This window comes from Cyprinodon tularosa, unplaced genomic scaffold (assembly GCF_016077235.1).
Source record: "Cyprinodon tularosa strain WSP-4 unplaced genomic scaffold, ASM1607723v1 ctg319, whole genome shotgun sequence".
NCBI classification, from domain to species: Eukaryota; Metazoa; Chordata; class Actinopteri; order Cyprinodontiformes; family Cyprinodontidae; genus Cyprinodon; species Cyprinodon tularosa.
Window position 1 is genome coordinate 129391 of NW_024039029.1, and position 14014 is coordinate 143404.

General features: G+C 39.2%; 2 protein-coding genes across 3 annotated transcripts in view; both read right to left on the reverse strand.

The window, feature by feature from the left end:
• Nucleotides 1-562: 562 nt before the first annotated feature.
• mrps11 (mitochondrial ribosomal protein S11) lies at nucleotides 563-6648 on the reverse strand. Its single transcript, XM_038292887.1, has 6 exons — nucleotides 6461-6648; nucleotides 6212-6304; nucleotides 4063-4161; nucleotides 3581-3710; nucleotides 2402-2467; nucleotides 563-716 (listed from the first exon to the last, which is right to left on the reverse strand). The coding sequence occupies exons 1-6, from the start codon at nucleotides 6550-6552 to the stop codon at nucleotides 609-611; spliced, it is 588 nt and encodes a 195-aa protein (XP_038148815.1). The 5' UTR covers nucleotides 6553-6648; the 3' UTR covers nucleotides 563-608.
• A 4321-nt stretch (nucleotides 6649-10969) lies between these two features.
• Nucleotides 10970-14014, reverse strand: part of sv2ba (synaptic vesicle glycoprotein 2Ba) — a 41094-nt gene continuing 38049 nt past the window's right edge. The window contains exon 12 of one of the 2 annotated variants that reach the window (XM_038292892.1): nucleotides 10970-11418. In XM_038292892.1, coding sequence (XP_038148820.1) covers nucleotides 11235-11418 — 184 coding nt within the window. In that variant the 3' untranslated portion in view covers nucleotides 10970-11234. The remainder of the gene's footprint in view (nucleotides 11419-14014) is intronic. The other variant, XM_038292891.1, reaches the window with a different exon arrangement.

The following is a 14014-nucleotide window of genomic DNA, read 5'->3' on the forward strand; positions in this document are numbered from 1 at the left end:
GAGGTTTTGGTTGAGTTTTGTTGAATATGCGGCTGATAGGAGAGCAAACCGGCCCTTGTATTCGTGCTGTTTTCAGTCCTGCATATGTAAGAGTTTGGAGATATATTCGTGTAAAAGCAAAGATTTCATTGCTGTTTCAAATAAATGTATTTTTATATAAGCTAGTGTGTTTGAGTCTGCAATGCTGTATAATGAATTTCCTGTTGTGGATCTTCCCACTCATAAAAGTAGAGCTGCAGTGGTTCAGTTAAAAGGAAAGTAGACCTAGTAACTTACAAGCAACATTTAAGTCAGAATAAAAGCAGTTTTCCTTGTAATCTGACTAAAATACGAATATGTCTGTTAGCACTAAACACTGCATGGATCAGTGTGTTTAAATCCCTGGACTCTCCGCTGCTTTGCTGTGTGGAAACTAAAGCAAAAACTCTCTGCAGAGACTCCTCATATTTATGCATGAGTCGCAACATAAACAGCCAAATAACAGAGGCGATTGCTTATTAATAACCTCTGCATCATAATTTCCCAGAGACAATACGTGAAGGGCAACACAGAGCAGGCAGAGTTACATAACAAAAGCAATTTATTAGCATAATACAAATTAGCAGGCATCACATCCTCCTGGCTTTACGTGGGCGGCATCCGTTGTGCGGCACGGGGGTGTTGTCGGTGATCGATACCACCTGCAGGCCGCCCATCGTCAGGCCTTTGATTGCAGACTGCACAACAGACAGGAACACAGTCAGTCATTAAGGAAGCTGGAGGGAACCCATCAGGCTCTGCTTGCTTTAATTACTCCCATCGTGAAAGAAGACCCTACATTTATTTCAGCCCTACTCAGTTTTCCATTAAAGGGTGATAGAATGATTCTACAGGGTATTTGGTCCTTAAGGTCTCTTAATAGGGTGTGTAACATTGGTTAGGCTGAAATTGGCATACTATTTGCTGTTCTATGAGCACTAATGCAAGCCTGGTTAAAAGCCCTAGAATGAAACGACAGGTTTTCTTCCTTTTATGGTATGATCATAAATATTTAGATGAGGTGTGTGCTGATTGGTCGGTTTACAGCGAGCAAAGCTGCTGAGAAAAAACGCATCATAGCAACAAGCACTCACTCACTGAAACATCAAATTGGTGATATGGTAGGGTGACCAGACGTCCTCTTTTTCCTGGACATGTCCTACTTTTCATACTTAAAACAATGTCCGGGGGGGAATTTCAAAATCGTCCGAGATTTTGGTCGACTACAGTTCGGCATGTATTTGAAACAGGGAGCCAGCAGGGGACGGAGTGACCGAACCCGACCCGGTGACAGTAGCCTGGACACCGGCGGCCCCTTGCTTCCCTCGGCTCGCATTACCGGCCTCCAGCCCCACTCCTCCGGCTGAGGACAGGCAGCTCATGGTTCTCTGCTGAGGTCCCGTCCAGTCAGCTGCCCAGCAGTCGGGGTGTCACAAAAGTACAGGCCAGCACCTAATAAGGCAACATCCCTGAATTGACATCAACTCGCTGCTTCGTTTTGATTTGTCTGTTTTATGGTGGAAGTTCGGAATTGTGAGATTTGTAGAGAAAGGAGGTGACGATTTGAACTTCTCTGTACGTCCATTTCACCCACTGAACTATTGTTATTGATCTATAACAATGTAAACCCGGTTTTGCATTCTGTGACCCCTTTAACTAATAATTGTTATCTGTAAACCTACTTTATTTTCTTGCTGATTTTGACCATAGGGTGCAAGTTTGCAGTTATTAAAGAAATCAACACACTTTTCTAATAAAAAGTACCAAGTATAATCTTAAGACCCGTTTAGATGAGACCTTGGAATCAGACCTAATGATCAGTGCATAATTGTGAGGTGGAAGGAAAATGATCATCTTCGTTGAAAGAAAGCCAAAAGAAGCCTGTTTTTTTCAAATGCGGCTCAGTAAATGAGCCACAATGTCTGCAGCTTTAATAGTTGGTGCAACATTTCACTTTTTCACTTCTCACTACACAAGTGCCATTCAACAACGGCAGTCATTTTTCCGCCATCTATTGATAGCGGTGATGTTTATGAGCTAAATCACAGGAGGTCTCCAGATGTTTACGTTTGCGGACCCTTACTAGTAGGAGCTACTTTACCTTTGGGATCGGTCTGCGTAGTTACTATTTTTTCTAGGTAGAAGGTAAGGAGGGGCATGGAAATATGATCCTTTCGCCTCGTAGACCTTGTGGAAACCTTAAACATAGACCAAGCTTAACTCCCAGCATACTTGGTACTAATATTCAAGAAAAATGCATTGACTGTCCTTTTCCCTTCTTCCCCTTCAGTTAGACATTATTTTGTGTGTAAGCGTCAGTTATATTATTAGTACCAGCATCAAAACTTGCAATAATAAATAAAACAATGGAGGAACTGCTCACCAGACGTCCAGGGCCAAGACCTTTGACCACAACCCGAACGAACGTAACTCCCTTCGCTGTTGCTTTCTGTTTGGATCAGAAATAAAGACAGAAAATAATACCGTCCAAACACAGGACCCATAAACCATCAACAGCTCTGGCAGCTTTTATGTAACAAGCTCCCAGTTACAAATGTCCCACTCTGGCAGTGTGGTTTATTCATTTAAAGCTCATAAAATAACTTCTGCTGCAGAGCAGTGAAGCATTCTCTAATAACATTCTCAAGAGACAATAGCCGTTTCTCAGTTCACTAGAACGTGAGTACAGACTCGTGTTCTCGCCAAGTATGTTCTTGAGAAGAACACGGTAAAGTGTGGACTTTGTGAGAACGGGAGCATGCAGCATAAATCTGGGTCAATTGGAACAGAAGCGTACTGATGACATCACAACACACTCTGCTCATCTGGAGCTGCATTTCACTTCCTTAATAGTTTCTAAATAATAAATTCATTAAATTTCATTTAGTGGGTGAATAATAATGAACACAGTCTGATAAACACAAATTAAATGACCAGTTTTCCAAATAAAACGGAAATATCGCTACGATAGCCAGCAGTAATTCACACAGGGCTATGCAGAGAGAGGGCTACTGCAGACGGCTAACGCTAGCCCTGGCTGCTGTTAGCCTCGGAGATCCGCTGGTTGCCGCGGTCCGCTCAACTTCAGATATTTTCTTTTAAATTCTGCATTAAATCAGTAAATTGGCCATTTAGTGACACTTAAAAGTATAATATTCTCGCATCAAATTATCTTAAAATGTACTTTTATTGAACAACAGCAACAGAAAAGAGAACTTTTAATGTAATACTCTGGGCTCTGGGAGCGTTCCACTGAAAGCTGCTGCTGCCGCAGTGCATGCTGGGAAAGCTGTCAATCTTAAGAATGGACAAGTCTCCTCTGATGCATGCTAGGTAAATAGGGAGGGACGAGAACAACATCCGGGGACTTTCTTCTCGGTCTGCGGTTCTTGTGAATTGGAACAGTATTAGGGCTGAGGCTGATGGCGTTCCATGAGCAACATTAGAACGCACAAGTTCACATATCGAGAAACAGCCATTAATTAGTTTTACTGGTTAGAGCACAGATCAGAGAGAAGATCCTGCTGATCCTGAGCAGCAGCTTCACTAAAAAAAAACTCACCGCAGCGGCAGAGATGCCTGCAGTCTGAGCGGCGATGGGGGTCGACTTCTTGATGTTCTTAAAGCCCTCTGTGCCACACGACGTCCGAACCAAAGACTGTCCTGCGCTGTCTGACAGCTGGATGTGTGTGCTGGTGGAGGATGGAGAGGTTTACTAGGCGCCTTGCTTACGACATATTTTCATCTTGTGTGTAGATATAAGAACATATAACAAGAGGCTGAACCTTAGATTAGTGAGAAGCTGCCGCCTCTACATTAGCCTGCTATTTAAGATGTCGGACATCCAAAAAAAAGCACTAAAACAGTGGTAAAATGTCAGGAAAAAAACAGCTGAATACAAATAAATTGTAGAGACATGCCTAGGGTATTAAAAAAATAAAACAGTTACAGAGTAATCTTCCTCACTGGGACTATATGAACCACAGAAGAGAAACAAACCCTAACTTTGCTGTCAGAAACGTTCAATATTTTCATATAACTTACTTGTTGTAAGTTGCTTTTATGTGAACAATCGGTAACTCCTCAAACTTCTTCCCAGCCCATCTCAGTGTGCTTTCTTGACCAGGCAACGGAGGAAAATAACTGCAAGATTGAAACTGGAATGAGCAAAGCATTATGACCTGAAATAAAGCAGTGACCTTATGGGAAAATGAGCAAAATTACAAAGCCTGTTTGGAAGAAACCATATTCAGTCAAGTTTGGTATTAGTTTGCAGGATGATAGAGAAGTGCCGATGAATAGATGTTTAATCTGTTGCTTCACTTCAGAAGAGAACTGCTTCAAAAAAAAAAAATAAAGTTATACCAGCTGGACCTGCTGGCTTTGCAGTAATAATATCATTATTCTACCCGCCATTTTCTGCTTAAGTAGAGAAAAGAAATCTGATAAAGTGAGAGATATATTAAGGAGAATTATTTTCCAACTTTACAGTTGGAAACAACAATTTTACTATACTATACCAGTTGGTTAGCTAGAAGATGCTCTATCATCCTAAAAACCTAATTAGCCAGTGGAAATTTAGCTTAACATAAGGCAGGTTCCCCTGGCAACAAATAACAGTGAAACTCTAACCATCAAATAATGTGTGTCCTGGGCAGAAATAGGAAAAACAGAAAAATATGTCATGTTTTATTCATGTTGCACTTAAAAGACACAAAGAAGAACTTACAAAAACATCTATGATGAATAAATGACTATTTATAATATTTTTTTTCTTATATGGAGTATTTATGCCATACGTCGCTGGTGAAGATTCTCAGTCATTGAGGTGATAGTGATTCCAAAAAATGAAAAACAATCCACTGGACTTTGTTTCCAAGTTTGAAGATGTTTCACTTCCCATCCAGGAAGTTTTTTCAATTCAAAAAGCTTTCATATATATATATATATATATATATATATATATATATATATATATATATATATATATATATAAACTGTTTTCTCACCCCTCGTGGGGTAGTATGTGTCATCCTCAAGCTCGGGTCCTCTACCAGAGGCCTGGGAGTTTGAGGGTTCTGCGCAGTATCTTAGCTGTTCCTAGGACTGCACTCTTCTGGACAGAGACCTCTGATGTTTTACCTGGAATCTGCTGTAGCCACTCTCCCAGTTTGGGGGTCACAGCCCCCAGTGCTCAAATTACCACTGGCACCACTGCTGCTCTTACTTTCCACATGTTTTCTAGCTCCTCCTTCAGTCCTTGGTATTTCTCAAGCTTCTCGTGTTCTTTCTTCTTGAAGTTGCTGTCGCTTGGGATTGCCACATCTATCACTACTGCCTTCTTCTGCTGTTTGTCGATCAACACGATGTCTGGTTGGTTAGCCATCATATATATATATATATATATATATATATATATATATATATATATATATATATATATATATATATATATATATATATATTTTATTTATTTGATTTTCTGAAAAATATGACCAAATTTAACTGTGGTTTAAGCATCACCCTCTGCTAAATTTCGAGTGATTGTAATATTATTAAAGGTGTTAGTAAATACAGCTACCTGGATTGTTTTTCCAAGTCGATGTTGCATACAAAAGGTGTTCTGGCTGTTTGTTGTTTTTTTTTTTTTTTTTTGGATTGGTTTCTTTGCAATAAGGTTAATCAACTGCCTAAACCGGAGGTCTTCAACAGGGTGTCCTCAGCCCCTAGGGGGTTCACAGAGGAACTGCATGGGGGTCACAAAAGTTTTGGTTGATTAGACTTTTTCTATATTCCCCCCTGCAGTTTTTTTCCACTAATTGAAATATCTTTAAATCCACATTAACATGAATTCAACACACTGTAGTAAACAGATAAGTGGAGGCAGAGGATGTCTTTCTGGGCACCGTTTCGTTCAACACCTGTCCCATCAAGAGGAATCAGAATCAGAAATACTTTAATAATCCCAGGGAGAAATTACTTTCATTACATTACTCCATCTGTAATAGTGTGACTATAGGACCAGTTTGATATAACACTATTTCTAACAATATGTATAATTAGGGGGTCCCTACTCCATCTCGCCATCAGTTTAGGGTCCTTGGCCTGGAAAACGTTAAGGACCCCTCATCTAAACATCTCAGAGGATCTCCATGTATTGCCTGCAAAGGGAAGCTGTGTACAGTGAGCAGACCTGAAGTCTTTCCCGGTGTTAGCTTCTGCCTGCTGGTCCCTCACAGCGCTGCTGGACAATGTCCTTTGGATCGGCAGCCACCTGCTTCCACACCTAAACACACAGCGTGTCATTAGAACACCATTGATTATAGGTCCCCTGTCCTGCTTCTGTTAGCAGATGCTGATTTGTCCAGGTAAACTAGCAAAGCCTAGCAGCATTAGCCGTTAGCTAACAGGAGCTTATGTCACAACCTCCACAAACACTTACCGTGGAACTGTCACGCTGGCATTTAGTGGGGTGACCAGCTGTCTGCGTAACGCACTTACAGAATTCAACACCGCACACCTTAAATTAAACATGTTTCATTTCTATAAACACTTTTTTCAGTGAGGCTGAAAAAGCGTGACATTGATGAGAGTGACAGTGAAGGACGAGACCATTCAGTTGAAGCAAAGGGGTGGGGGTAGTAAAAACATCTTTCTGTCCGAATTAGTTTTCCAGCTGAGATTTAAATGGCTTGTTTATCTTTTTAAAACTATTAAAACGAATAGTGTTGTCATGTGCGCCTTTACGTTTGTGCTTGCTTTTTGTTTGTTTTGTTCAAACGGAAGCCACCCCCGCGTTGAAGCATTTGTTCAATGGTATGGCCCTTCCGGTTAGCGGACGCTGATCAATTGAATAAAACAATAATCTGATATCAGTTTAATGTTTCTTTTACGACGGACTATTTCGAGAATAAAGTCGTAACATTACGAGAATAAAGTCATAAAATTAAGAGAATAAAGTCATAAAATAAAAAATAAAAAATGTTATATTTTATGACAACTCTTACAAGAAGCACTTTCTTCCCTAAAATGAGAAAAGTCTTTATGTGAAGTTATACTTTTGCTCTGGTTTGGCAAAGAAGGAAATCTTTATTCTTTATTCTCGCTGTCACAGTCTTGGTTCTGTTTAATTTTTTATGTTATTTATTTATTTATTTGAGTTTTCAGTTTCACTTTGATCCATGTTTTTCTTTGTTTTCTAGTTTGTTTTCTAGCCGTCAGGAATTTGGGGCCCAATGAAAGACATTGATGTTGGGCCCTCAACTTTTATGCTGGCCCTGAGAGTTTATTTTTCATTAATCTGTGTGTGTAATGACGGAACATGTATTTTTTATGTGGCAGCTTCAGGCGGCTCATGAGAATGATCAAGATTTATAGATGTCTTTTAATTGTTGTAATTTAGTCTGAATATAAAAATCGAACTATACTGTTTTAATATTGACACTGATTTTATTTAATGTAAATATCATGTTAAACATCTACTAGCATTAAGCTGATGTTTAACCTCTGATAACTATGGTGTTTTCCTGTTGCCTGGTCTGGTTGGTAAAGGTAAATTCTCAGCTCTGGGAGATTTCTGGCTGAGTTTTTTTGGCCTTTTTGGCCTATTGGGGAGTTCTTAGGTTTTGTTGGTTGCCCTCTGTTGCCCTCTTGTGTTGGTCTTCTTTTCCCTAGCTGAGCTAGGGATATATCTATAAATTATCTATAAATTATGACATCATACCAGAGCTCATTTCTTTCAAATAATTTTAACAAAGTGCCAATGAATGCAAAATTAGATAATATATTTCTTTAAATTCCCATGATTGTGACATACAGTTTTAAATAGGAAAACTGACAGCCATGTACTATTCGGCATGGGTTCTTAATAGGCCCCGTTTACATTAATTATGGCATTGAGAAAATCAGCATTAATTCAGGAGCATAGCTTTGCTGTAATTTGACCAGACTACTGTATATTACTGCAGTATCTTGCTGGCTTTATTTAATTCCGGGGTAATCTAGACTTGTTGAATCGTTGTGCTTCTTGTTTGTAAAAAAATGTCCTTTTCATTGTGACACTCAGATTTACTCAGATTACTTGTTTTATTTTTCTGTAAAGCTTTTACTGCTTCTAGCAAATATGTCCACATTTTCCCTGCAGTTTCCCTGCAAAATGAGCTTTAAGTAGTGATGGTGAGATGAAGCCTCGTGAGGCATTGAACCATTTGGCCAAATTGCTTCAACGATCCCCACAGTTCATGTAGCTTCATTTGAAAATGTCACCACCTACTGGTGGAATCCAGAACTACAGTTAGTAATAAAATCTGTGATTTTTTTTTGCATTTTTTTCTTGTTTTTCTTACCATTTAAGTTCATTTGAAATTGTTAATTATTGGTGTATATTATAATTTTTTTTCTGTGTGTAAAATGTCTTAGAAGAGAACAATGATTTTAGGTACACTGTTTTTCTGCCATTTTGGTGAAATAAGCTTAAGCAGACAGGGAAGATGCTTGTGCAAATTGGGCAATGATGAGCATAATGAGAGGTGTTAGTCATTTGTATTCAAACATAATAGTTTTTCCTCAGTTGTCGGTTTTAATTGAGTTGGAAGTTATATGTTCAACCAATCTTTTGGCTAAACAGCCAATCTAATTTGGCAGTGTTTTTACCCACTCTATTTTTTCACTAGGGCAAACCAATACAAATTAGTCACATTAGCCAAAAAATTGAAGTATAATCGCAACTTTCAAAAGTCAAAGGTGGGTCTTGAACCATTAACCTCAGGGATAAAGGACAATGTCTTACAGCTGACGCCACCAACATTAAAAACTCACAGCAACAGTACTTAAGACTAAGGTTACAACTGTGCCCAGCGGCTTGCTAAGATTTTGATCATTACATTGTTTAAACTAACTCAAATATTTTTAACCAACTAGATCGGTTGGAAAAACAACCAATCTGTTGTTTGTATACATCCAAACATTATCCAACTGATAGCAACTCTCATGCAAACTCCCACATCCTGACTGAGTAGTGAGGCTGTTTAAATGCCTGTCAAAGTTCTTGCGCTTTCTGAACCACTTCCTGAAGCGGTCACGCGGGTCACTGTAGCAAGGCTTCGGCAGAGGCTTAGCCAAAGAATCTTTATAAGGGTGGCCATTGTGCGCTGAGAGGTGGCCGAAAGTGGATAGACGCCAAAACCCAAGGGTCAATCTATACTGTTCAACGGGAAAATTAAGGAGCAAAACATCCATATTTTCTAAATAAAGACTACCTATACTTTCCAAAAGCTTTTGCTAACATATAGATGCATATATTTAAAAATCCATGCTTCCTAGATAAATGGTATGGAGCATAGAATTCTTTCAGGTGTAAGTTCTGGGGTGAATATCTTTTCCATTGTTATTACTTACCTACTTTTATCAATAAAGCAAATGTCTCCACTGTAAGATCAATAAAGTCATACATTGATTGTTTAATAAGTTTTCATTAAAATATTTATTTATTTATAATTTAACCAAAGACTCCTAGCTGACTTGCATTTTCTCTTGTATATATATATATATATATATATATATATATATATATATATATATATATATATATATATATATATATATATATATATATATATATAAAAAACACAAAGTCTAGTTCTGAGAAGAGCCTGAATACTGTACCTATCATCTTTAATGTTAGCATATTGATGTGCATAATGAACCACAGTGTTTTTGTTGTCAAGTAACTGTTAATAAATGAAAAATTTAAATGTTTTGAACATTCCCTTTGAGAGTATTACTACTGCCTTCATCTGTATCAGAAGGAAGAAAATGGTAGGGGTGGCCACAGGGGTGGCCAATGATTTGCTACGGGTGGCCATGGCCACCCCTGGCACCCCATCTAGCTCTACCCCTGAGTTCCGGACGTCATCAATTTTGGCTCCTCTCCTAAATGAATCACGCCATCTCATAACATCACTAACTTTAAGTGCTTGTGTTTGACAGAATGTGAAAGACATTTATGATCAGTAGTTAATTGAGAAAGCAATTAGTAATTCCCTTTATGTCCTTTTATCACCCTGTATAAAATGTTCTTCTGTTTCTCTAAAACTGTTTATAATCATAGGATCCAAAGGTTTTAGTGGGGCACAGTGACTGAAAGGAACTGGATTACATCCTTCATCTTTATTCAAGTCATGATACAACTACTATAGTACATCTAATTTACACAGGTCTATATGTACAACAGCAAATACAATAATGGTAGACTCAGAGACATGTTGATACTAGCCAGACATACACAGTCTCTCTCCCACACACAAACACAAGCTCACACACATAGGTCAGTTATACCAAATAAAGATAATGCTCCCCAAAAACATCTTGACACGTTGTCAGAAATGCACAAACTTTTGCAAATCAGTTTTTCATCAGAGTGTGAAATGAGAGCGTCAAAATGAAAACATCCAATCTTACAGTTTTGCATTGTTCTATCACACTTTCTTTAGAAAAAGACAACAACAAAAAAAGACAATTCCTTACATTTTTTCATGGCAAGATGTGACGGATAAAGACCCTGCAACTACAAAAACGACACAGATACACAGCTCTACAAACGGGCGACAAACAGAACATCTCATCAGAGTCACATTACTGGGTGCTGGTTGGATATGCATCAGCTGGGAAAACTTAAGAGGGTTAAAATCAGTCACTGCTAGAAAATTAAATTAGATGTTTTTACCTAAAAGAGAACAAACAGGAAGAACCAACTATAGACACCACAGAACTGATCTGTTTAAACATGGGGGAATGATGACTGTAATATGTTATATTGCTGCTGCAGCTTAGAAGTGAGTCTCATCCATTTCAAGTTAGTAATAAAAGTCCTCTCTCTTACATTAAGGGGGAAAAAAACCAAAGCATAACGTGAACTAAATAATAATTTTTAATATTTTTAGACCAGATGTGTGTGAATGGAGATTGGGATGATGGAGGATGACACAGACTAGACTGATGTGATGTGACAGAGACGTTGGGCAGCCTGAGGAGTGTCCTCATATAAGAGAAAACAAAGGTCGATGTAGGCCACCATACAGGTTTTAACTCCTTTAAACAATCTAACCTCATTGATACAAATCACACAAAATAGCGCCTTAATCTTTCCCCAAAAAGTGCCCCCCCTCCCATTTTGCTGTTTGTGCCTGGAGGCCGGAAACATCGCAAACTTTGGCTGTTCAGGAGAGGATTTTCTCCCTGGTTTCAGGCAGCTTTAGAGCTACCAGGCCTCCACAGACCAGGGCGGCGAAGGCCAGGAAGATGGGAATAATTTTGGTGATGCCGATGAAGGCGGCAAAGATGAAGCTGGCAATGATGGCTGCAAACTTACAGATCCCATTCAGGATACCAAACGCTGTCCCTCTGTAAAAAAACAAACAAATAAACATAAAAGATGTAGATTCAAAACTCGAGAGCTGCTCTGTTCCTCAAACTCTGAGGTTGGGGGTTGGGTCTTTAGCTATTGATAAACATATATACATTTTTTGAACAATAAGAATCTGAAGGGTAAGAAATGCTTCGGTGTCCACAATAAATCAATACTTTTGCACAACCTCCTTCTGCAATATTTTTACCTGCAAGTCTTTTAAGATATTTTTTTTTCCAACCCAGACTTTGATTTGGCCATTATAAAAGATGAATATGTTTTCATTAGAACTGTTCCAAAGCAACTCTGGCTACAAAGATTAACATTGTTGTCCTGCTAACAGGTAAACTTCCAACCAAATTGGCAAAATGTTCCAGCCTCAAGCAGGTTTTTCTTCCAGGATGGCCTTATATTCAGCTTCAGGGGGTGTAGGCATCTTTACAGGGTCAGGGTCGAGCATGTGCATTTTTATTTTAAAGGCGACAGGGCGACAGGTCCGCTAGAATTCTGTGACAGTGGAGGACTACAGAGAAGGGGTGCACAAACACCAGCAGATGATGTGGTCGCCAAACCATCACTGACTGTGGAAAAGTCACACCTCTGTTTTTTTTTGTTTCTGGGATATACTAACACAAAGCAAGAGACTAGAGTGTAAAAGAGAAGAAAATATTTGCTTGGTTTGCTTTTATTTATCATAAGACCCTTTTTTATATATATCAAGATTTTTTAAAATATATATACACTGCCTGGCCAAAAAAAAAGTCGCCACCAAAAAAAAAGGTCACTCACTCTAATACTTTGTTGGACCGCCTTTAGCTTTGATTACGGCACACATTTGCTGTGGCATTGTTTCGATAAGCCTCTGCAATGTCAAAAGATTTATTTCCATCCAGTGTTGCATTAATTTTTCACCAAGATCTTGCATTGATGATGGTAGAGTCTGACCGCTGCGCAAAGCCCTCTCTAGCACATCCCAAATATTCTCAATGGGGTTGAGGTCTGGACTCTGCGGTGGCCAATCCATGTGTGAAAATGATGTGTCATGCTCCCTGAACCAGTCTTTCACAATCTGAACCCGATGAATCCTGGCATTGTCATCTTGGAATATGCCTGTGCCATCAGGGAAGAAAAAGTCCATTGATGGAATAACCTGGTCATTCAGTATATTCAGGTAGTCAGTTGACCTCATTCTTTGAGCACATACTGTTGCTGAAACTAGACCTGACCAACTGCAGCAACCCCAGATCATAACACCGCCCCACAGGCTTGTACAGTAGGCACTAGGCATGGTGGGTGCATCACTTCACCTGCCTCTCTTCTTACCCTGATTGGCCCATCACTCTGGAACAGGGTAAATCTGGACTCATCAGACCACATGACCTTCTTCCATTGCTCCACAGTCCAATCTTTATGCTCCCTAGCAAATTGAAGCCTTTTTTTCCGGTTAGCCTCACTGATTAGTGGTTTTCTTACGGCTACACAGCTGTTCAGTCCCAATCCCTTGAGTTCCCTTCGCATGGTGCGTGTGGAAATGCTCTTACTTTCAGTATTAAACATAGCCCTTAGTTCTACTGTTGTTTTTCTTCGATTTGATCTCACCAGACGTTTAAGTGATTGTCGATCACGATCTTTCAGGATTTTTTTCCGGCCACATTTCTTCCTTGAAGATGATGGGTCCCCACTATCCTTCCAGTTTTTAATAATGCGTTGGACAGTTCTTAACCCAATGTTAGTAGTTTCTGCAATCTCTTTAGATGTTTTTTCTACTTGAAGCATGCCAATGATTTGACCCTTCTCAAACAGATTAACATCTTTTCCACGACCATGGGATGTGTCTTTCGACATGGTTGTTTAGGAAATGAGAAGCAAGTCATTGCACCAGTTGGGGTTAAATAACTTTTTGCCAGCTGAAAGATAATCGCCGATGCAGTAATTATCTAATAGGAGGCTCGTACCTATTTGCTTAGTTGAATCCAGGTGGCCACTTTTTTTTGGGCCAGGCAGTGTGTATATATATTACGATTTAAGTTTCTAAATGTGCAAAACTACACAGAAAAAATATGGATTGCAATATGAGCCTCTAGGAGCCAATTTACCAGAACCTCGCAAACTGCGCATGTGCAAACGAGGGAGTTCTTCTTGCAGATTGACGAGTCCAACCATTGGCATCTCTCGGCGCCGACGTGTGGTTTTGTTGAAGTACAGTGTGAGCAGTAAGTTGGCATCATTGGGCAGTACAGTGTGTTAACATGCATCGCGAGCTGTGAACTATTAAACCCTTTCATCGTACAGTTTAAGCTGTAACTGCGTACTACGATTGGAAACATCGTACAGTGTATGCCCGGCTTTATTTAGAAAAAGCAAAGAAACTTTTTCCACAAAGAAATGTTTTGTACATTTCAATCAATAAAGTATAATTTGATTTTACTTACTAAGAAGAGTTGATTTAACAAACTCAAATAACTTTAACTTCGAAATTTATGTTATGAACAAAAGATGTTATTTCGCTAGTTATACACAGAGGTATGGAGACATTACATCCCGCACACACAAGGAGAACCTAGGATAGCCATTTAACCTAACAGTCCTGTT

Bases quoted from the DNA above. Each gene is read 5' to 3' on its own strand.
- mrps11 (XM_038292887.1), bottom strand. From the start codon at position 6,552: ATGTTTAATTTAAGGTGTGCGGTGTTGAATTCTGTAAGTGCGTTACGC. The intron at 4,162-6,211 runs GTCTGCTCACTG...TCAATCTTGCAG, and splicing joins AACACCGGGAAAGACTTCAG to TTATTTTCCTCCGTTGCCTG. The intron at 717-2,401 runs GTGAGCAGTTCC...TCTGTTGTGCAG, and splicing joins GTCTTGGCCCTGGACGTCTG to TCTGCAATCAAAGGCCTGAC.